The sequence below is a fragment of the Babylonia areolata genome, chromosome 6 (assembly GCF_041734735.1).
Source record: "Babylonia areolata isolate BAREFJ2019XMU chromosome 6, ASM4173473v1, whole genome shotgun sequence".
Taxonomy (NCBI): domain Eukaryota; kingdom Metazoa; phylum Mollusca; class Gastropoda; order Neogastropoda; family Buccinidae; genus Babylonia; species Babylonia areolata.
This window is the reverse complement of record NC_134881.1, coordinates 280,472-303,076: the sequence shown is the minus strand read 5'-3', so window position 1 is coordinate 303,076 and position 22,605 is coordinate 280,472. Positions and strand designations below refer to the sequence as shown.

The window sequence follows — 22,605 nt, the reverse complement described above, 5'->3', positions numbered from 1 at the left end:
CAAAAATTGAGAAGAAAAAAAGAAACCCTAGCAGGAATTCATTGTTTATCGGGATTTCTTTTTTTCTAAATGACTGCCAGACCATGAATCAAAGAACCATCGCCAACATTTTTTTATGAATTAGATGGTCTGAAAGATCTCATCAATAATTATCATTTTACCACTTTTTTCTATTAGGTACCTACACACACACACACACACACACACACACACACACACACACACACACACACACGCGCGCGCGCGCGCGCGCGCGTGAAAAAAAACACCCAACATACATATCCTCTGTCCACATCAAAATGACAACCAAAATCCTAGATCGTCACCACTAAGAAAGAACAAAAGCATGAACATGGAGAAAACAGCAACATTAATGCCAGAAAAACAGGACAGGCTGGCAGACAGGCAGCAAGACAGACAGACCCAGACCCAGAGTACAGGCTGACAGACAGACAGCAAGACAGACAGACCCAGACCCAGAGTACAGGCTGACAGACAGACAGCAAGACAGACAGACCCAGACCCAGAGTACAGGCTGACAGACAGGCAGCAAGACAGACAGACCCAGACCCAGAGTACAGGCTGACAGACAGCAAGACAAACAGACCCAGACCCAGAAAGACAGGCTGACAGACAGACAGCAAGACAGACAGACCCAGACCCAGAGTACAGGCTGACAGACAGCAAGACAAACAGACCCAGACCCAGAGGACAGGCTGACAGACAGACAGCAAGACAGACAGACCCAGACCCAGAGTACAGGCTGACAGACAGACAGCAAGACAGACAGACCCAGACCCAGAGTACAGGCTGACAGACAGACAGCAAGACAGACAGACCCAGACCCAGAGTACAGGCTGACAGACAGACAGCAAGACAGACAGACCCAGACCCAGAGTACAGGCTGACAGACAGCAAGACAAACAGACCCAGACCCAGACGACAGGCTGACAGACAGCAAGACAAACAGACCCAGCAAGACAGACAGACCCAGACCCAGACGACAGGCTGACAGACAGACAGCAAGACAGACAGACCCAGACCCAGAGTACAGGCTGACAGACAGACAGCAAGACAGACAGACCCAGACCCAGAGTACAGGCTGACAGACAGCAAGACAAACAGACCCAGACCCAGAAAGACAGGCTGACAGACAGACAGCAAGACAGACAGACCCAGACCCAGAGTACAGGCTGACAGACAGCAAGACAAACAGACCCAGACCCAGAGGACAGGCTGACAGACAGACAGCAAGACAGACAGACCCAGACCCAGAGTACAGGCTGACAGACAGACAGCAAGACAGACAGACCCAGACCCAGAGTACAGGCTGACAGACAGACACAAGACAGACAGACCCAGACCCAGAGTACAGGCTGACAGACAGCAAGACAAACAGACCCAGACCCAGAGGACAGGCTGACAGACAGACAGCAAGACAGACAGACCCAGACCCAGAGTACAGGCTGACAGACAGACAGCAAGACAGACAGACCCAGACCCAGAGTACAGGCTGACAGACAGACAGCAAGACAGACAGACCCAGACCCAGAGTACAGGCTGACAGACAGACAGCAAGACAGACAGACCCAGACCCAGAGTACAGGCTGACAGACAGACAGCAAGACAGACAGACCCAGACCCAGAGTACAGGCTGACAGACAGCAAGACAAACAGACCCAGACCCAGACGACAGGCTGACAGACAGACAGCAAGACAGACAGACCCAGACCCAGAGGACAGGCTGACAGACAGACAGCAAGACAGACAGACCCAGACGACAGGCTGACAGACAGACAGCAAGACAGACAGACCCAGACCCAGAAAGACAGGACAGGCTGGCAGACAAACCCAGACCCAGCCATACAGAGCGCAGTCCCTACACGAACATCTACCGTGATGATGAAGATTCTTGTGGCCTTTCTCCTTGATGCTGCCTCGGCTCTCTGCCCGGCGACTGGGACTGCGAGTGATCTCTTTGGAGGGCGACACCACTACGTCCACCTTGTCTCCTATCACCGCCTGTCACGCTCACCACATATCAAACACGGCACGTCAAGTTTATTCCATGTACATTATTCCTATAGGAAGCTCAATTGGTCGTTGTGACGTCGAAACATTTGCATCGCACAAGCACCATAGCCTTCGAAGTGTCATCCTTACATACGCTTCAACTTCTTTGTTTTATTTCATGTAGCCCTTGGTGAATTGAAAACATCATACGTATGCTTCTTTTTCACACATAAAACAGACAAAAGGAGTGATGTCAGAAAGTAAACAAACAAACAAACAAACACAGCCCATTCGAGGAAACACGCTTACCCACATCGCCAAACCATTTCTCACCAGCGATAGACAAGTTATTTTCCCTTGCAACAGATAGAATTCTATTTAAAGAAATAAGCTACATATAGAAGGGACAAAGGATTTCAATCTTAACAATATTTTCTTTTTCAGATAACAGTCCATAATGTGCAACTTAAATCATTAAGACATTTTCTGTTTTGGTTACGATGGGCAGCAAAACCCGACATCCGAAATTTGGTCGTAAGAGGTGCCAAATATTTGTCTATATTTAGCATCAATGCAGGAGAGAGAGAGTCAGCGAGGAGGGAGGAGAAAGACAAACAAATAGAAGGGGGTTGTGGGAGAGACAGCTAAGACAGCAAACGAGACACAGCGGGGGGGAAGAGGAGAGAGACAGCGACAGAGTCAGAGAGACTTGTGAGTGCTCACATTGTTGGAGGGAGGGGCGCTCTGGGTGTTGGTGTCTGTGGCACCACCCTCTTCAGTCTTCTCTGGTTCCGGTTCCGGCAGCTTAAATTCCGGCAGCAGTGTTTTCAGCAGCTGCCACGTCTCGCCCAGATGACTGTGTCTGCAGAACAGTACGTGTAGCAGATACTGGTATCAGCTTACAGTTGGGTCAACAGCAAACTAAGAGCTGCATGATCATTGGTTTCCCCACAGCAATGGGAATTTATTCACAGCTTAGTCTTTTGTGAAGAACTATGACTCTCAAACAAGTAGACGATACTGCATTGGCTCTTGTATTGAAACCTTGGGGGTTAGCTGGCTTTTGAGGACCATTCCAACGCCGACTGTCCTGAAGCCCTCTTGGCCGAGAGAGTGGTGATATAACTGGGGCTAGACACATTCCACTGTAATCCAATTCTAGCCAGAAGGTACCAGGAGATCGACTGAAGGCAGTTTGGATTTTAAGACTGGTTCTGAAGCTGGAAATGGTCAGGGAGTATCTTATATCAGGAGTTCCACTGAACGTGGGCAGTGAATGCAAAGGATCTTTGACTGAAGGGCTCAGTCATAACAGTGGGAATTTGGAAAATGCGACTGTGATGATGAACGTATTTGTCTGGTTCGAATGTATACAGTAAGGGAATCAGAAAGATAGATGAAGAACCAGAGAAAGCATGATAGCAATGTATGGAGAGTTTATATTCAATCCTCGACTGCATCGGCAACCAGTGGAGTTGTTTCAGAAGAGTCACTCTTCGGGGGTTTCAATACCAGACAGGCGCTGAGTTTGGACATTTTGGAGTTTATGAATAGTATACTGTGGAGAACCAGCAAGCAGAGAATTACAAAATTACAATAATCTAGTTTTGAGAAGACAAAAACAAATAGTTGTGGTTGCATATACAGACAGGAAGTGACGAATGGGAGCAATGTGGCGGGGTCCTCTGTATGCATGTACATATCGAAAACATGTTTGTCCTTAAACACATCACTATAAAGAGTGAGACTAAGATTGTGTGTGTGTGTGATCAGCAAAGGGAAGGTCGGTCTGACCTACACGGACAGAAGTGGGTGCTGTGTCTTGGAAAGATTACACTTGAACAGTTGTGCTTCAGTTTTTTCGCCATCAACCGGATGTGCTACTAACATAAGTGGGAGAAAATGATTATGTTTTTTTTAATATTGAAATATTTGAGGTCGGGTTCCAGGGACTGGTAAGCAGGAGTGCATCTCTTGATACCGAACAAAGTAAAACAAAGAGAAAAAGGATACGCCACAATGCAATTTTTGGAAATCTGTATATTAAAGAAATAGTCCCATCTAAGTGCTTATTCGCGTCCACTGAAGGCAAAGTTTTCATTAGCGATGGAATTTCTACTGACAGATAAAAAGGCATGCCATGCACAACAAAACCCAACTCAAACTCAACTAAAAAAGGTCTAAAAGCCCTGGTAAGAGACAAAACAAATTCAAACTTAACGTATCAAACACCAGAAAGAAAACCATCTTGACTTTTCAGATGGTACTGAACAAAATCCAATTCAACATAGCATGAAAAGCTCAAACAAATGTGAGAATTCAGGCCCCAGGGTAATGGGGGTGATAGGGGCTTGCCTATTGTCAGGGATTCCACACATGGGGATGTTGTGGGTCTTCAGCAGGCTGTAGTACTGGTGCAGCTCTTGGGCAGCAGAATAGGAGGCTGGGGTGCTGCCAGACCAATACCAACACTGTCACCTCCACGTACAATCATCCTAAATCTCTCTAACCGAAGCACAACAGAACTGTCACCTCCATGTACAATCATCAGAACCCAGCTGTGCTCCTGGTCAGAGACAAGACACGGGACACCACAACTTGGTTCCATACATGAGACAGTACATACAGCAGTATCAATGTACATCAACTGGTGAAATCTGGACTTTCCCGGTCTTCTAAAAGAATGGGTTGTGCATGTTGTAGGTGTTCACGGAGAAGACGCATTCCAAAGGCATACACAGTAAAGAATGGGTTGTGCATGTTGTAGGTGTTCACAGAGAAGACACACTCCAAAGGCATAACCAGTAATTACTCCAGACAAGGCCAGTTCTTTCGACAAAATTATGATAAGCAGATCAGATGCGTTTTCTCACCATGTACAGTTAGCATTATGATGTCGTCTTTTATGTCGACTGGATCACCTGAGGTGTGCACACTACTAAAACCACTGACTGTAATATTCAAACCTATTCCAAGCTCTGTATTAACACTATATTTTCTTCACGAACACACACACACACACACACACAACTACATATTGTTAGAATCAGTGAAAACGTACAATCTTCATCAAAAACACCAGGGTTTTTTTCCTCTCCAAATGATATCACTGCTCCATTCATAAACTCTTAGATTCTCATGATAAGATCAGGTAGACCATAGACTACATGCCAAATATATCCAATGATTTTGTTGGTCGTTTATGGGCATTGTGCATTTTAGTGATGATGCCTTTGCACAATTCTCTGAAAAAAAACTATCATCCTTCTTTACTTCCTTACAGAGACACAAACACACACACACACACACACACACACACACACACACACACACACAGAGGGAGAGAGAGGGAGTTAGGGAGGGAGAGAGAGAGAGAGAGAGAGAGAGAGAAAGAGAGAGAGAGAGAGAGGAGATTCAATGTCGCGTTATTATAAGTACATCCACACACACACACACACACACACACACACACACACACACACACACACACACACACACAGGCAGGCAGACAGACACACAGAGAGAGAGAGAGAGAGAGAGAGAGAGAGAGAGAGAGCAATGTTTTATGTGTGCAATTACATATGTTTGTGCATATGGTCATGTAAAAGAGAAAAGAGACAGAAAAAAGAGAGAGACAGAGAAAAACAGAATCATTTTGAGGAACTAAACGACAAAACAAGAGAAGTAGCGTACTTTACTGATGAGGAACTAAACGACAAAACAAGACAAGTACCGTACTTTACTGATGAGGAACTTAACGACAAAACGAGAGAAGTAGCGTACTTTACTGATGAGGAACTTAACGACAAAACAAGACAAGTACCGTACTTTACTGATGAGGAACTTAACGACAAAACAAGACAAGTACCGTACTTTACTGATGAGGAACTAAACGACAAAACAAGACAAGTACCGTACTTTACTGATGAGGAACTTAACGACAAAACAAGAGAAGTACCGTACTTTACTGATGAGGAACTTAACGACAAAACAAGACAAGTACCGTACTTTACTGATGAGGAACTTAACGACAAAACGAGAGAAGTAGCGTACTTTACTGATGAGGAACTTAACGACAAAACAAGACAAGTACCGTACTTTACTGATGAGGAACTAAACGACAAAACAAGACAAGTACCGTACTTTACTGATGAGGAACTTAACGACAAAACAAGACAAGTACCGTACTTTACTGATGAGGAACTTAACGACAAAACGAGAGAAGTAGCGTACTTTACTGATGAGGAACTTAACGACAAAACAAGACAAGTACCGTACTTTACTGATGAGGAACTTAACGACAAAACAAGACAAGTACCGTACTTTACTGATGAGGAACTTAACGACAAAACAAGAGAAGTAGCGTACTTTACTGATGAGGAACTTAACGACAAAACAAGAGAAGTACCGTACTTTACTGATGAGGAACTTAACGACAAAACAAGACAAGTACCGTACTTTACTGATGAGGAACTTAACGACAAAACAAGACAAGTACCGTACTTTACTGATGAGGAACTTAACGACAAAACGAGAGAAGTACCGTACTTTACTGATGAGGAACTTAACGACAAAACAAGACAAGTACCGTACTTTACTGATGAGGAACTAAACGACAAAACAAGACAAGTACCGTACTTTACTGATGAGGAACTTAACGACAAAACGAGAGAAGTAGCGTACTTTACTGATGAGGAACTTAACGACAAAACAAGACAAGTACCGTACTTTACTGATGAGGAACTTAACGACAAAACGAGAGAAGTACCGTACTTTACTGATGAGGAACTTAACGACAAAACGAGAGAAGTACCGTACTTTACTGATGAGGAACTTAACGACAAAACGAGAGAAGTACCGTACTTTACTGATGAGGAACTTAACGACAAAACAAGAGAAGTACCGTACTTTACTGATGAGGAACTTAACGACAAAACGAGAGAAGTACCGTACTTTACTGATGAGGAACTTAACGACAAAACAAGACAAGTACCGTACTTTACTGATGAGGAACTTAACGACAAAACAAGACAAGTACCGTACTTTACTGATGAGGAACTTAACGACAAAACAAGACAAGTACCGTACTTTACTGATGAGGAACTTAACGACAAAACGAGAGAAGTAGCGTACTTTACTGATGAGGAACTTAACGACAAAACAAGACAAGTACCGTACTTTACTGATGAGGAACTTAACGACAAAACTAGAGAAGTACCGTACTTTACTGATGAGGAACTTAACGACAAAACGAGAGAAGTACCGTACTTTACTGATGAGGAACTTAACGACAAAACAAGACAAGTACCGTACTTTACTGATGAGGAACTTAACGACAAAACGAGAGAAGTACCGTACTTTACTGATGAGGAACTTAACGACAAAACGAGAGAAGTACCGTACTTTACTGATGAGGAACTAAACGACAAAACAAGACAAGTACCGTACTTTACTGATGAGGAACTTAACGACAAAACGAGAGAAGTACCGTACTTTACTGATGAGGAACTTAACGACAAAACAAGAGAAGTAGCGTACTTTACTGATGAGGAACTTAACGACAAAACGAGAGAAGTACCGTACTTTACTGATAACGTGACGCTCTGGATTTAATGAGTATCTTCCAAATTTTCAAGAATCTGAGATTCTAACAATACACAAAGCGCACATTACAATGAACTATAAGTCGAGCATTCATTGGTTCAGTCGAAGTCGAGGCTCTTCGAAGTCTATTCGTTAATGTTGTATCAGCTTCATGCTTGGCCACTCTGTCCATTTCAGCCTCTTACAATACAATACAATGCAATGCAATGCAATACAATGCAATGCAATACAATGCTATACAATACAATACCAATTCTGAGCTTAGCTCTCAGACTATTATCAAATTCATTACGGACCAAGTATTGTTCTAATGTCAAGTGTACATGCTTTAATAACCTGACAATTGAGCATATAATTTTTCACTGTAGCTTGATGAAGCCTTTTGTACACGAAAGTGTGTCTTCACAAGTGACTGAGAACGTTGATGTTTTTGACTTTTTGCATTCATTATCAGTTGTTTCGCTTGTCAGTTTAACGACTTCTCTTTTATGAAGTCCTTTAAGTAATTTCCTGTAACTGTATTTAGAGGGTTTTTTTTGTTTATTTGTTTGTTTGTTTGTTTTGTTTTTCTTTCAAATTTCACCCACATTTTTACCGTCATTTGCCCAGTTTCCCCAAACCCTCCATTCATCCACATCTCCCACCCCTTCTAACCGATAATACTCAGATGTATTCATAAATATTTTTACAAAATGTCTTCAATCACCGATATGTGTCACGGGACATTAAACAGAAATTCCTTCCTTCCCTACAATACAGTGTGAGTGAGGAGGTAGACAGGTGGGAGTGTGAGGCAGGGGAGGAGGGCAGGGGTTTGGGGGATGGGGTGTGAGGGACGGGTTGTGGGGGATGGAGTGTGGGGGACGGGGTGTGGGGGACGGGTTGTGGGGGATGGGGTGTGAGGGACGGGGTGTGGGGGATGGGGTGTGGGGGACGGGGTATGGGGGACGGGGTGTGAGGGACGGCTTGTGGGGGATGGAGTGTGGGGGACGGGGTTTGGGGGATGGGGTGTGGGGGACGGGGTGTGAGGGACGGGGTGTGGGGGATGGAGTGTGGGGGACGGGGTGTGGGGGACGGGGTGTGGGGGATGGGGTGTGGGGGACGGGGTGTGGGGGATGGAGTGTGGGGGACGGGGTGTGGGGGACGGGTGTGGGGACGGGTGTGGGACGGGGTGTGAGGGATGAGGTGTGAGGGACGGGGTGTGGGGGACGGGGTGTGGGGGACGGGTGGTGGGGACGGGTGTGGGGACGGGGTGTGGGGATGGGGTGTGGGGGACGGGGTGTGGGGACAGGGTGTGGGGGACGGGGTGTGGGATGGGTGTGGGGACGGGGTGTGAGGGACGGGTGTGGGGGACGGGTGTGAGGAGGACGGGGTGTGAGGGAGGGACGGGGTGTGGGGGACGGGGTGTGAGGGACGGGACGGGGTGTGGGGGACGGGGTGTGGGGGACGGGACGGGGTGTGGGGACGGGGTGTGAGGGACGGGGATGTGGGGGACGGGGTGTGGGGACGGGACGGGGTGTGGGGACGGGGTGTGAGGGACGGGACGGGGTGTGAGGGGAGGGACGGGGTGTGGGGACGGGGTGTGGAGGGACGGACGGGGATGTGGGGGACGGGACGGGGTGTGAGGGACGGGGTGTGGGGACGGGACGGGGTGTGGGGGACGGGGTGTGAGGGACGGGACGGGGTGTGGGGGACGGGGTGTGGGGGACGGGACGGGGTGTGGGGGACGGGGTGTGAGGGACGGGACGAGGTGTGGGGGACGGGGTGTGGGGGACGGGACGGGGTGTGGGGGACGGGGTGTGAGGGACGGGACGGGGTGTGGGGGGACGGGACGGGGTGTGAGGGACGGGGGTGTGAGGGACGGGACGGGGTGTGGGGGACGGGGTGTGGGGGACGGGACGGGGTGTGGGGGACGGGACGGGGTGTGAGGGATGGGGTGTGAGGGACGGGACGGGGTGTGAGGGACGGGGTGTGAGGGACGGGGTGTGAGGGACGGGACGGGGTGTGAGGGACGGGGTGTGAGGGACGGGGTGTGAGGGACGGGACGGGGTGTGAGGGACGGGGGTGTGAGGACGGGACGGGGTGTGAGGGACGGGGTGTGAGGGACGGGGTGTGAGGGACGGGACGGGGTGTGAGGGACGGGACGGGGTGTGGGGGACGGGGTGTGAGGGACGGGACGGGGTGTGAGGGACGGGACGGGGTGTGAGGGACGGGGTGTGAGGGACGGGACGGGGTGTGGGGGACAGGGTGTGAGGGACGGGACGGGGTGTGGGGGGACGGGATGTGGTGGGACGGGGTGTGGGGGACGGGACGGGGTGTGAGGGACGGGACGGGGTGTGGGGTGAGGACGGGACGGGGTGTGAGGGACGGGACGGGGTGTGGGGGACGGGGTGTGAGGGACGGGACGGGGTGTGGGGGATGGGGTAGGGGGGAAGGAACGGGGTGTGGGGGACGGGGTGTGAAGGACGGAGTGTGGGGGAACTCACTGCAAGGGAATGGCCTCAGGCAGCCAGCCGGTCAGGTTGTGCAGAATCATGAAGTCCCCAAACTCCTGTCCAGGCATTCCTCCACTGTAACTGTTCACGCGAAACAAACACACCTGTCAGCACATCAGTGAACAACACACCTCTATATCTGACACAAAACAAACACACCTGTCAGCACATCAGTCAACAACACACCTCTATATCTGACACAAAACAAACACACCTGTCAGCACATCAGTGAACAACACACCTCTATATCTGACACAAAACAAATACGCTTGTCAGCACATCAGCCAACAACACACCTCTATATTTGACACAAAACAAACACATTTGTCAGCACATCAGTCAACAACACACCTCTATATCTGACACAAAACAAACACACCTGTCAGCACATCAGCCAACAACACACCTCTCCATCGGACACAAAACAAACACATTTGTCAGCACATCAGCCAACAACACACACTTCTATCGGACACAACACAGATACATCTGTCGGCACATCAGTCAACAACACACCTCTCTATCTCTGACACAAAACAAACACATCTGTCAGCACATCAGCCAACAACACACCTCTATATCTGACACAACACAGATACATCTGTCAAGACAACAACAAACAACACACCTCTCTATCTGACACAACACGATACATTAGTCAAGACAACAACAAACCTCTCTATCTGACACAACACGATACATTAGTCAAGACAACAACATACAACACACCTCTATATCTGACATTTGTTGACAGCTTCAGTACAGATAACAACAATGTTTATAGGTTGTCATTTGCTGAAAAAACGATTTCTACATATCAAAGCTTTCATATATGAAGGAAGAGGAAACATTGATGTACATCTGAATACAAAAAAAAAAAAAAAAAAAAAAAAGACGTTTTTGTCGTCGTCTGGGCCTGCATTGCAGAGGGAAAGATATATGGCCAGAATTTTTTTTTTTTTTTTTTTTTAGAAACTATCATGCATTCTTTACTAAAACAATGAGGGAGAAAAGGAGAAGAAGAAGAAGAAGAAGAAGAAGATGATGATGATGATGATGATGATGATGTAGAAGAAGAAAACAGGTCAGAAACAGAAGAAGGAGAATGATTGTTCAGAAAAATTAAAGAAGAAGAAAATGATAGTGAGGGTAATACTCACTCAAGAGAGGCAATTTTGATGAGAGCCTTGGCCAGCAACATGGGCCACAACTCATGAGTCCGTGTGGTGACGGGGAGCAACAGGTGGTCCTTTTCGTCAAAAGGCATCAAGTCGTCCACTGCAATCTTGCGCCAGCAACCCTGACACACATCGTGACGGTTAGTTCACCTAGGAACGGGGACAGTGAGTTCTGTCGGGTCAGTGCTGGATAAATTAATTCATTACAACCCATAACCCACAGGCATATTACAACATGAAGCAACTGTGTGTGTGTGTGTGTGTGTGTGTGTGTGTGTGTGTGTGTGTGTGTGTGTGTTCTTTTGCCTGATTTTTGAAAATCGTGTATGAGCAGAAATGAAAATTTCCCGTGGTAGGGATTAAAAACTAATATTGTATTGTAAAGTTTTGCATTGCATTGCATTGCATTGTACTGGGTTGCAATGCATTGTATTTCGTTTTCATCACAATAAAAATACGTGACAAATAGTTACCGTTCATCCCCATGAGCCGACCTGTGGGAGACTCGGCAAGGGCCTGTTCTTGAGCGTTAAATACGAATCAGCCATACTTCAAAATAATACCATTTGGACAGTTTCTGTACCATCGTCCAGCAGACACATAACCAACACAATGTACAACACATTTCCAAACACTCATAATGGATAAAACACAACATTCACACACCACTCCATCCGATGGAGTCTCCCGTCGGACCGACGGATGAGTAGGCAGCAAGGCTTATCTGTCGGTGTGTGTCTTCATATGGGAGAAAAGGCCGATTCTGGATGCACAGCACTTCCCACAGGTGTTGCAAGGGAAAACGTCTCCAGCAGCTGAGCCCTGCTTCCTTCGCTCACGCTTCTCCTTAATGGCCAGCGTTCTCTTGTTTCAAACATCTTTATGCCACTAGAGCACAGCATCCTCCAGCGAGAGCGGTCAAGGGCATCAGTTTCACAGGAAGCGATGTTTATGTCACAGGCTTTCAGGTTTGTCTTCAAGGTGTCCTTGAAGCGCTTGCAGGGTCTTCCAAGTTCGCGGTGGCCTTCCTTCGGCTGGCCATATAGTAGCATCTTCGGGATCCTGCTGTCTGTCATGCGGACAACGCGTCCTGTCCAGCGTAGCTGGTACTGGATCAGCAGGCTTTCGATGCTGGGCAGACCGCTCCTCTCTAGGACGTGGAGGTTGGAGACCCTGTCTTGCCACTTTATGCCGAGGATCTTTCGTAGGCATCTCTGGTGAAACTACTCAAGTTGTTGAATGTGACGGCGATACGTCGTCCATGTTTCACAGCAGTACAACAAGGTTGTCAGCACAACAGCTCTGTAGGTTTTGATTTTGGTGCTGAGCCTGATGCCTTTGTTGTTCCACAGCCTGTTGTTGAGTCTGCCAAAGGTGGAGTTGGCCTTGGCGATGCACAGTGTCACTTCTGCATCAAGGGTTCCGTTGCTGCATAGGGTGCTGCCCAGGTAGCAAAACTTGTCGACTGACTTGATCTCTGTGTCATCAAGTCAAGTCAAGTCAAGATTTTATTTCATGATGGTAAATTGAATAAGCAACAATTGCTTTTTTACATCAAGCCATCAATGAAAATAATAATAAAAAAAAATTAAAGAGAAGGGAAAAGAAAAAAAATAGAAGAAAAAAATAGGGGAGAGAGAGAGAGAGAGAGAGAGAGAGAGAGAGAGAGAGAGAGAGAGAGAGAGAGAGAGAGAGAGAGAGAGAGAGAGAGAGAGAGAGAGAGAACGCAAGAACGCAAGAATTTTAATGTAAGGTCACCGACCTGTATACATTTTGGGTGCACATGTTGCACACACAGCTTAACTAAAATAAAATAGGAAGAACGAAAACAATCCACATAATACACAGTGAGCTCACTGAGAACAAGTAAACTAAATGAAAAGCACAAGGCTGATATGTCTGTTTAGGGCTGAAAGTACTCTTCTCTCAGTCTTAATGCATAAAAACAAACATTGCAACATCTCTGGTCACATTACAACTTTCGTTTTGCAGCAGAAATGATAATGACAGATTTCTAATATGTTGCATATGCTTGAGCAAATATTTCCTTCTAATATCATCATATAATGGACAAGCTGTTAGTACATGTAGTTTGTTCTCTATTCTACCACCACATGGGCAGTTTTTCAAAACATCACAATAACGCTGATTTATTTTTAGTTCATTTATACCAAAACGGAACTTAATGAAAGCCGATCTAAATTTACTGATGGTAAGATCAGATAAGTATTTTTCAGGTTGTAATAAGGATTTGAATGACCTATATGTTTCATAACGATTACTTCCGTTGAGTTTGCTTGCCCAATCCTGTTCAAAGCCATCTATCATGCGTTGTTTGAATATTTTAAGAAAAACATTTACATCCCCAACCCCGCCATTTATCCAAACTTCAGAAAACCCATAAATGTCTAAGCAATGTTTCAGTCCATCTGCCCAGTTTCTCGAAGACATATCAGCATTGTATGTCATCTTATTTACGCTCATTAGGTACGCCTGTTTCGGGATTCTCGATAGAGACATCTGATTTAGCTTAAACCAGTATCGCAAAGTACTGATGCAACTATCATTGTATAATGGATATCGACCAAGATCACCATAAAACATTACATTTGGGGTTTTGGGACTGACACTCAAAAATCTTTTACAAGCAAACAAGTGGACAGACTCAACTGCTTTGAAGCGCATTATTCCCCACATTTCAGATGCGTATAATAGCATAGGTTTTATCTGCGCATCAAAGAGTTTAAAAAACACGGTTCTGTCCATATTGCCAAGACTCCACATTGTTCTCATAATTTCAACCACCCTCCCTTTTGCCCTGCCAGCGAACTCTTCAAGTGCAGAAATGAAAGATAACTTGGTAGACAGCATAAAACCCAGATATTTATAATTGTTTACAACTTCAATTTCGTCTCCATCGAAATACCATTTTTCTGCTTTAGACAGATGGCCACCCTTTCTGCAAACCATTATTTTTGTTTTATTCAAATTTACTGTCAGTCCAAGAGATTTAGATGCTTTGTTAAGATTATCTAATTGATTTTGTAAACCTGCTGGTGACGATGACAGCAAGACAATATCATCTGCAAACAATAACAGAAATATTTCTTGTAAGCCTGGCAAAAACTGAAAACCGTGTTTTCCATTCTTGGTCACCTCGTCAGCGACTTCTGAAATCAAAAGCGAGAAAAGCAAGGGAGACAACAAACATCCTTGCTTTACTCCTGCAGGACAATCAAAACATTCTGAAACATATGGCCCCCATCGGACACAGGACTGAACTGTACTGTACATCGCTTTTAATATTCGGATCATTTTGGTTGATGTTCTTATCTTGTTAAGCACTGCCCATAGACTATTTCGCCTTCTGATCAGAGAGAGAGAGAGAGAGAGAGAGAGAGAGAGAGAGAGAGAGAGAGAGAGAGAGAGAGAGAGTGAAGAAACAAGCAGATGAAGAGCAACAACAACAAAATGCATATATATATATATACAAGAATATTGTGATAAAGAAATACAAAATTGCATTTCCATTTCACACACACACACACACACACACACACACACACACCACTGAATACGATCTTGTTTGCAGGTGGGGGACCGGGAGGCACTGGCATTCTGTGAGCTAGCTGGTTGATACATGGACTCGGTCTTGCTGAGGCTGATGGTGAGTCCAAAGCGCCTGCAGGAGGTTGAGAACCTGTCCATAATGAACTGCATGTCCTCATGGGTGTGTGCAGCAAGCGCGCAGTCATCAGCAAAGATGAACTCCCTCAACAGTGCCTCAAACACCCTGGACCTAGCATGGAGTTGCCGTAAGTTGAAAAGTTTGCCATCTGTGCGAAACTGAATGTAGATGCCCTGGTCACAGTCTTGGAAGGCGTCAATCAGCATGGCAGAGAAGAGAATGGAGAACAGTGTGGGTGCCAGGACGCAGCCCTGCTTCACTCCATTTACCACAGGGAACGGATCTGACATGTCAGTATTTTCCTGTACTCTCGCCTGCATGCCATCGTGGAATGATACAATCAGCTGGATAAGGCTCTCTGGGCTTTAAAAGGATCTTCCACAGACCACGGCAGTTCACCGTGTTGAAGGCCTCAGTCACGTCTACAAAGACCATGTGGAGCTTCTTGTTCTGCTCACGACACTTCTCTTGCATCTGGCATATGGCAAACACCATGTCACATGTTCCCCTGCCTAAGTGGAAGCCGCGCTGTGCTTCAGGGATGACTGTGTTGGAGACATGGTCAACCAGTCTATTCATTATGATGCGGGACTCTCGATCTTGCCGGCGATGCAGAGGAGAGAGATTCCACGGTGGTTATCGCAGGATGCTTTGTCTCCCTTCCGTTTGTAAATGTGGACAATTGAAGCATCCTTGAAATCCTGGGGGACCTCCTCTCTCTCCCAGATAGACTTTTCCTGCTTTTTCTGACGTTGTCAGCTTCAGGGCCTTCTGGGTCTCGACCTTGGTGGGAGGGGCAGCTAGTGAGTCATTGATTGGTAGCTGTGGGAGGGCTGCAATTACCTCGTCAGATATGGACAAGTCCCTGTTGAGGAGGGTGTTGAAGTGCTCTGCCCAGCGGGCAAGGATGTCTTTCTTGTCTGTCAGGAGGGTGGTCTGGTCCAAGGCTCGGACAGGGGTTGATCCTCTGACTCTTGGCCCATACACAGCTCAGAGACCATCATGGAAGGTCTTCATGTCGTGAGCATCAGCTTCGGACTTTCTCTCCCACCATGTGTTCTTCATCTCACGCAACCTCTTCTGTACAAGTTGTTTGGTTTGCAAGTACTGGTTATTCTTCCTCTGGCAGTCTTCATCGGAAATGTGATCCTGATGCCGTATATGCAGTGTGTTCAGGAGCTTGGAGATTCCAGAGTCATTCCCGTCAAACCAGTCTTTGTGGTTCCTCTATACAAAGCCGAGTGTGTCAGCTGCTGCTGTGTACACAGCATCTCCAAAGGTGCTCCATACTTCTTCTACATGTATATATATATATATATATATATATATATATATTTATATATTGAATCACATATTAACTATGCGTCAACACTCTGGGATTCAGCTAGCGATAATATACTAAAACCTTTACCAAGTCTGCATAGACGAGCTCTTAAATTAATCCTTCTGAAATCTTCATCACTGACTGCTGACGACTACAGACATTTAGATATTCTTCCCCTAAAGCTTAAACTTGAATACAACAAAGCAGTTTTTATCTTTAAAATCATGTCTAATTATGCTCCATCTTTGAGAGATAGATTTCCCACCACGTTAGTCCGCCAGACCAACAAGATTAAGATCCCCATTCCAAGAGTAGATCTGTTTAAATCCAGTCTCATTTATTCAGGCTGTTTATGGAACAATATTTCATCCAATCTTAATGTTCAGAAAAGCATTAAAGCATTCAAGAATTCAAAAAACATTACCATACACACCTTATGGACAAATATGTCAACAATCCTACTTAACTTGACTTTATCTTATTGAATACGCATATATAGTTTAATTGTATGTCTAACCGCTATCGCACTACTTAATGATATACAACCACAATCAGTGTCCTGAATACTTTTTTTTTTTGGTGGGGGGGGGGGGGGGGGGAGGCTTGGGAGGGGCTGTGTGGTTTTTTTGGGGTTTTTTTTTGGGGGGGCGTGGGGGGTGGATGGTTTGATCTTTTTCCTTCATGATATGATGATGTTTGTATCATGATTATGTAGATTTACATGTTTATTATGTAGATGTTTAAATGTGAATGTGAATGTCATGTCTTTATTTCTTCATCTCTTTGCTACTTTGTGGATGTTTTGATTCATTTTCATTTTCCATTTGCCCTGAGGGCTGGATGAAAAAAAGCACATGTATGCTTATTCCACTTCCCTCAATAAAAAAAACTTCGTTCTACATCAGTTGATGAAGGAATTTCTTGGAGAGCTGCTTGGATTTGCTGCTGCAGCACGTCCTTGGTGATAGGGAGGCGGTGGATGTTCAGCTTCCTGGCGGGTTTCTTCCTGGCTGGCTGAAGCTTGCATGCAAGTCTGATGTTCATCTTGCTGCGTACCAGACAATGGTCTGACCAACAGACTGCTCCTCTCATGCAGTATGTAATGGAAACACCACCTCTGTCCTTCTGCCGGATAATCACATAGTCCAGCATGTGCCACTGCTTGCAGCCGGGTTGCATCCATATGTTCTTGTACTTGTCCGCTTGTTGGAAGAGGGTGATGGTGATGGTCAGTCCGTGCTGCATGCAGAGTGAGAGCAAAAGCAGTCCGTTGGAGTTGCACTTTCCAGTGCCATGCTGTCCTAGGACTTTTGGCCACAAGGAGAAGTCCACGCCGACGCGGGCATTGAAATTCCCAAGGATGATCAGCTGAAATGGTGCGGCTGAGCTCCTCATAGAAGGCTTCTTTGATGTCATCAGGGTTGGTCATCGTCGGGGCATAGCAGCTGATGACTGTGGCGAAGCAATCCTCGGACGCAGGGTCATCAGCCTATCGTTTATTCCGGTGGAAGGCTGTCAAGCTGTCGTGCAAGTTTGGTTTGTATGGCAAAGCCCATGCCTGAGGTTCTTGGTGCCTTCTGGCTTCCCAATGCAGTAGAAGGGGTAGCCCCCTCCAACTTCCTCCAGCTGGGTTTCATCGGCAAACCTGGTTTCGTTCAGGGCTGCTATGTCCACCTGGTAGCGATAAAGTATTCCAGCAATGAGCGCTGTGTGCCCTTCTGGTCTGTCGTCTCTGTCCAAAAGGGTGCGAACATTCCAGGCACCCAGAGTCAGGGTGTGACTCCTGGTTCCTTTCTTCTGTTGTTTTCATCCGCTAGTGTTGGATGTCCAAGTATGTGCGGTTTCCTACTAGGAAATAGGTGAGGCAGGCCTTGTTTAGGGATCCTTTTATCTCCCCTTCCCCGTGTGGGCAGTGCTGTCCCTAAAAGGGCTGCTCTGATGTTGTGGGGGGATACGGGCGCCTTATCTGCCCCAGTATACGGCGGACGACCGTCACACCACAGCCGCCTCCGTGCAGTCATGACTAGGAACTGCCAGCAGCATCCTCTGCTTGTCCCCGTTACCACTTCTCCATCACCGCAGAGCTTGGGAAAGCTGGGTGTTGAAGGGCTAGCTCGTCGTTCCGACATTAGCCTGGTTGCCTGACCAGCACAGGTGACTTTTTTTTAGTGAAGAGGAGTTGTGCAGTCCCTTCCCCACTCTCTCGCCTACCGACGCTCAGAGACCCACAGGTGCAGATACTGTCACGTGTAGAACGGCCTCGGCAGGTGCAGGTTTTTTCTTCGGAGTTCCGTCTCCTAGGAGGACTTCCAGCCAAGGATAAGAGCTCCCCCTGCCCTTTGGTCATCCTCTTCCACCTTCACAGCCATTGGGAAAGGTTTCCTCCTCCGCCTGGTCCGTCGTTGGGAGACTTCACATGCGGCAGGTAGTACTGGGTTACATGGTACATGGTACCAGTAGCAAGGGCTATGCCCCTGACCTGACGTCCAGTTGGTAGATAATCCATCCAGTTGGTAGGTAATCAATCATCGTGCCTGCTGATAGAAGTGCACCTGCCTGTAAATTTACATGAGGGAAGGCAAACTGCCGAGGGTAAGCAAATCCGATATTCAGGAACACTCGAATCTACCCGCGGATCTTCAAACCCAAAGGCAAATTTGCCCTCATTACCTGCCAAGGGTGACTGCCCACGGAGCAGAGGTAAAGATGGCAGATCATTTTGTAGCGTTGTTTTTGTTGAGGGAAAACAGGAGTGCTTTGCGGATAGCCCGTATTTTGCTGACTCTCTCTGCAGTTCTCTGAACTGTGGTGCAGTGAGAACTAAAACAGCATGCACAGAAGGGAATCACCAAAATAATCATGGACGATGTCCTCCCGAAACCTGGAGGGGGTCAGGTTGGTGTTCTCTTGACCCCCTCCCGGGAGGGTCACTACCTTGTTGTGGTCGGGAGGCTTAGTGGCCAGTGATCGAGCGAGCTATGTCGGCGGGGGCATCAGTACTTCTTGGGGTTTGCTGCTCTGGTCCCAGGTCTTAATTGACAGCCTACATAGCCATCGTAGCTGTTCGGGCTGAATAAGTGGTGGTTTTCGTACTGATGCCCCTGATAGGGCTTCCCATGCCGAACAGGTCGTGAGTGAGGCCCAAACTAAACGTGACCCACTGTCCCTTTCGCTATTCTCTATTCTTCTTTTTACCGCCTCTTTTCTGTCCTCAGCTCCCCATCAAGCCTTCTTTTCCACATTCTTTTTTTCTCTGCGGCCTTCTTCAGGCCCGCCGTGTTTGCTGTGCGGCACAACCTGTGATGGAGGGGAATGAGATCCTGGGGATTGAGAGAGCACGCTGCTCTCAACACATCCCTGTGGCTCGGACCTCTCCTAAGACAGGCGGCACACATTGGCCCGTGTGTGTCAATCGGCTACCCCTTCGTGGGGCTGGGTCAAGACTGGCAGTTTAGAGGCTAACGAAGATAACCCCCGTAGTGCTCGGTTCTCTCTCCCCGGGAGCTGGGCATGATCGGGGGGGAACACGTTGGAGCTAGGCTGTTGGTCGTATATCCCTCCCGAAACCTGGAAGGGGTCAAGCTGGTGTTCCCTTGACCCTGGCCCCTAAGTTGGACCCCATGGTGGGTGGGTAAGGGAGGGATGAATTTACAATTATTTAAACATGAACTCCAAACAACTACACCCCCCTGAACTCGGAAAAAGAAGGAGACCGGGAACAGACGACTCAGACTCAGATTCGGAGGTCGTTGAGACCTCTGGATTTTGGCCGTCGTGGCTTGTGATGGAGGGCGCTGATGACGACAAGCCCTTGTCGGCTCTCAGCCCCTTCGCTATCCAGAAGGGCTTCCAGTGTCTGGCAGGATCGCTGAAATCCATCAAGAGGCTGAGGAACGGAGCGTTTTTAGTGGAGACAGAATCTAAAAGGCAGACACAGCTTCTGCTCAAGGCAACCACTTTTGTGGATAGGGCAGTGAGGGTTTCCCCTCACAAAGGTCTCAACTGCTCAAAGGGGGTTATCAGATGCCTGGAGTTGAGAGGAGTGTCTGAAGCAGAAATCAAGAGCGAGCTGTCCTCTCAGGGAATGGCCGACGTGTACAGGGTGGCGGTGAAGAAGGGGTCGGACAGAGTCCCGACCAACACATTCTTCCTCACCTTCTGCTGCCCGAATGTCCCCAAGGACATTTGAGTCGGATACCTGATGGTGAGTGTAAGCCTGTACGTGCCGTCCCCTCTAAGATGTTTCAAATGCCAGAAATTTGGACACGTGACAGAAGAGGCGTGTGGCACCTGTTCAAAGGCGGCGCACCAGGGCGATTGCGTCAGTCCAGCCCGTTGTGCAAACTGCGGAGGTGGCCACCCGTCCTCATCGAAAGACTGCCTCGCCTGGAGAAAGGAAAAGGAAATCCAGAAGGTGAAGACAGAAAAGAAGATATCCTTCTTTGAGGCAAGGAAACAGGTGGAGGCCGCGTCGCCTAAGGCGTCTTACGCCTCTGTCGTCAGACCCAAGATGGTGAACGTCGCGGTCCAGACGACGTCCACAGGGACGCAGACGGACGACGTACCTACCTCGTTAGAACCGCTGGCCTTGGGTGGAGGCGCCGTGTCCACCCCTTCCCATCCTGTGCGGCAGTCCTCAGGGGCTGCTGGGCGGGTGCGGAAAGCCTCGGGCGGAGGCACGTTTTCCGCCTCCCGCCCCACCCCACCCCCTGGCCCCCCTCGCCCCGCCTCTCGTCTGCCTGGCCCTCGGGCTGGCGGAAGTGGCCAGAAACCCCCCATACCTCCAAAACTCAAGGAGGGGAGCGTTGCGGCCTCGGCGGGATCGGGAAGGGCCGAGGTGGTGGATATTCCGACTTGGTCGGAATCAGAAAAATTCAATTCTAAAAATAAGTACTCCATCCTGGCCGACCTTGAACCACCGCAAGCAGAGGAGCAGGGGGTAGCGATGGAATAGGCTGCTGCTTTATTTTTTTTTAAACCTTTTTAATGGCAGTGATCCACTGGAACATCCGGGGGGTTTTCGCCAATATACAGGAACTTCAGCTGCTTTATTGTGCTTTGAAACCTTCAGTGCTGGCGCTGCAGGAGACTGCAAAGAGATGGCAAGGTTTTATCTCTCTCTGGTTTTAACTCCGTTTTTAAACCCGCTCAACCAAAGCAAGAGGGATTGATGGGAGGTGTCGCTCTTTTTTTACGCAAGTCCCTTTTATACAGTACAGTTCCTTTAAGCACCCCTTTACAGGCGGTGGCAGTCAGAGTCACACTTGAGAAAACCATCACTGTCTGCTCTCTGTACCTTCCTCCTGCCGTCCGTGTTCTGAGGCAGGACCTCATGAACCTGGTCGACCAGCTCCCACGACCGTTTTTACTGTTGGGCGACTTCAATGGACACTCCCCGCTCTGGGGAAGTGAGATGACATCAGCCCGAGGTCTTCTCTTGGAAAACCTTCTTTCCGATATGGACTTGTGCTGTCTTAACGACAAGTCTCCCACTTACCTTCATCTGTCCTCTGGAAAGCTTTGGTGTTTAGACCTGTCGGTCTGCAATCCATCGTTGGTCCTGGACTACGAGTGGAAAGTGCACGACGATCTGCACGGGAGTGACCACTTTCCTGTCGTCCTCCGCCCCACAGATGGAGAAGGTGACTCTCTGCCTGACCGCCTGAACTATGACAAAGCAGACTGGGGAATTTTTACCATGAAGATAAGAGCGGAGCTGCAGGAAGAAACAGTATTGAAAAGCAAGGACCCTGCTGACACTCTGACTCGGATCGTTTTAGATTGCGCCAAAGCAGCAGTCCCATCGTCTACCTCCAAGCCTCAGGTGCCAAGAACGCCCTGGTTCAACGCGGAATGTCGGGAGGCCCGTAAGTCTCGGAAGAGAGCGCAGCGACGCGTCTTTCGGAGACCGGAGACCGATAGCGTTCGAACCCATCAACAGCTGAGGGCGAAAGCCAGGTATGTTTTTAAAAAGAGCCAGAGAAAGTCATGGAGAGATTTTTGCTCTTCCTTAACCTCCAACACACCCAAGAAGAAAGTGTGGAGGGTTTTAAAAAGAATTAAGGGCAAAAACGTATGCCCAACCTTTCATCATCTTAAACTTTCAGACGCTCTGGTCACAGAGAAGAAAGCAGTTGCCAATTTGCTTGCCTCCACAATTGAACAGAACTCGAGATCTGCTAACAAATCTGCTCGGTTTCTTAAAACCAAAAACCTGTCAGAAAAAACACCCTGTAACTTCTCTTCCGACAACACAGAGAATTACAACCTTCCTTTCGCAATGAATGAACTTAAATCTGCCCT

General features: G+C 47.6%; 1 protein-coding gene across 1 annotated transcript in view; it reads right to left on the bottom strand.

Moving 5' to 3' along the window:
• LOC143283195 (androglobin-like) overlaps positions 1-22,605 on the bottom strand; it is a 200,635-nt gene that overhangs the window by 174,115 nt on the left and 3,915 nt on the right. Inside the window, exons 2-6 of the mRNA XM_076589370.1 lie at positions 11,273-11,412; positions 10,104-10,193; positions 4,369-4,464; positions 2,737-2,875; positions 1,896-2,022 (exon numbers count right to left, since the gene is read on the bottom strand). Of these exons, the coding sequence (XP_076445485.1) occupies positions 1,896-2,022; positions 2,737-2,875; positions 4,369-4,464; positions 10,104-10,193; positions 11,273-11,412 (592 nt within the window). The remainder of the gene's footprint in view (positions 1-1,895; positions 2,023-2,736; positions 2,876-4,368; positions 4,465-10,103; positions 10,194-11,272; positions 11,413-22,605) is intronic.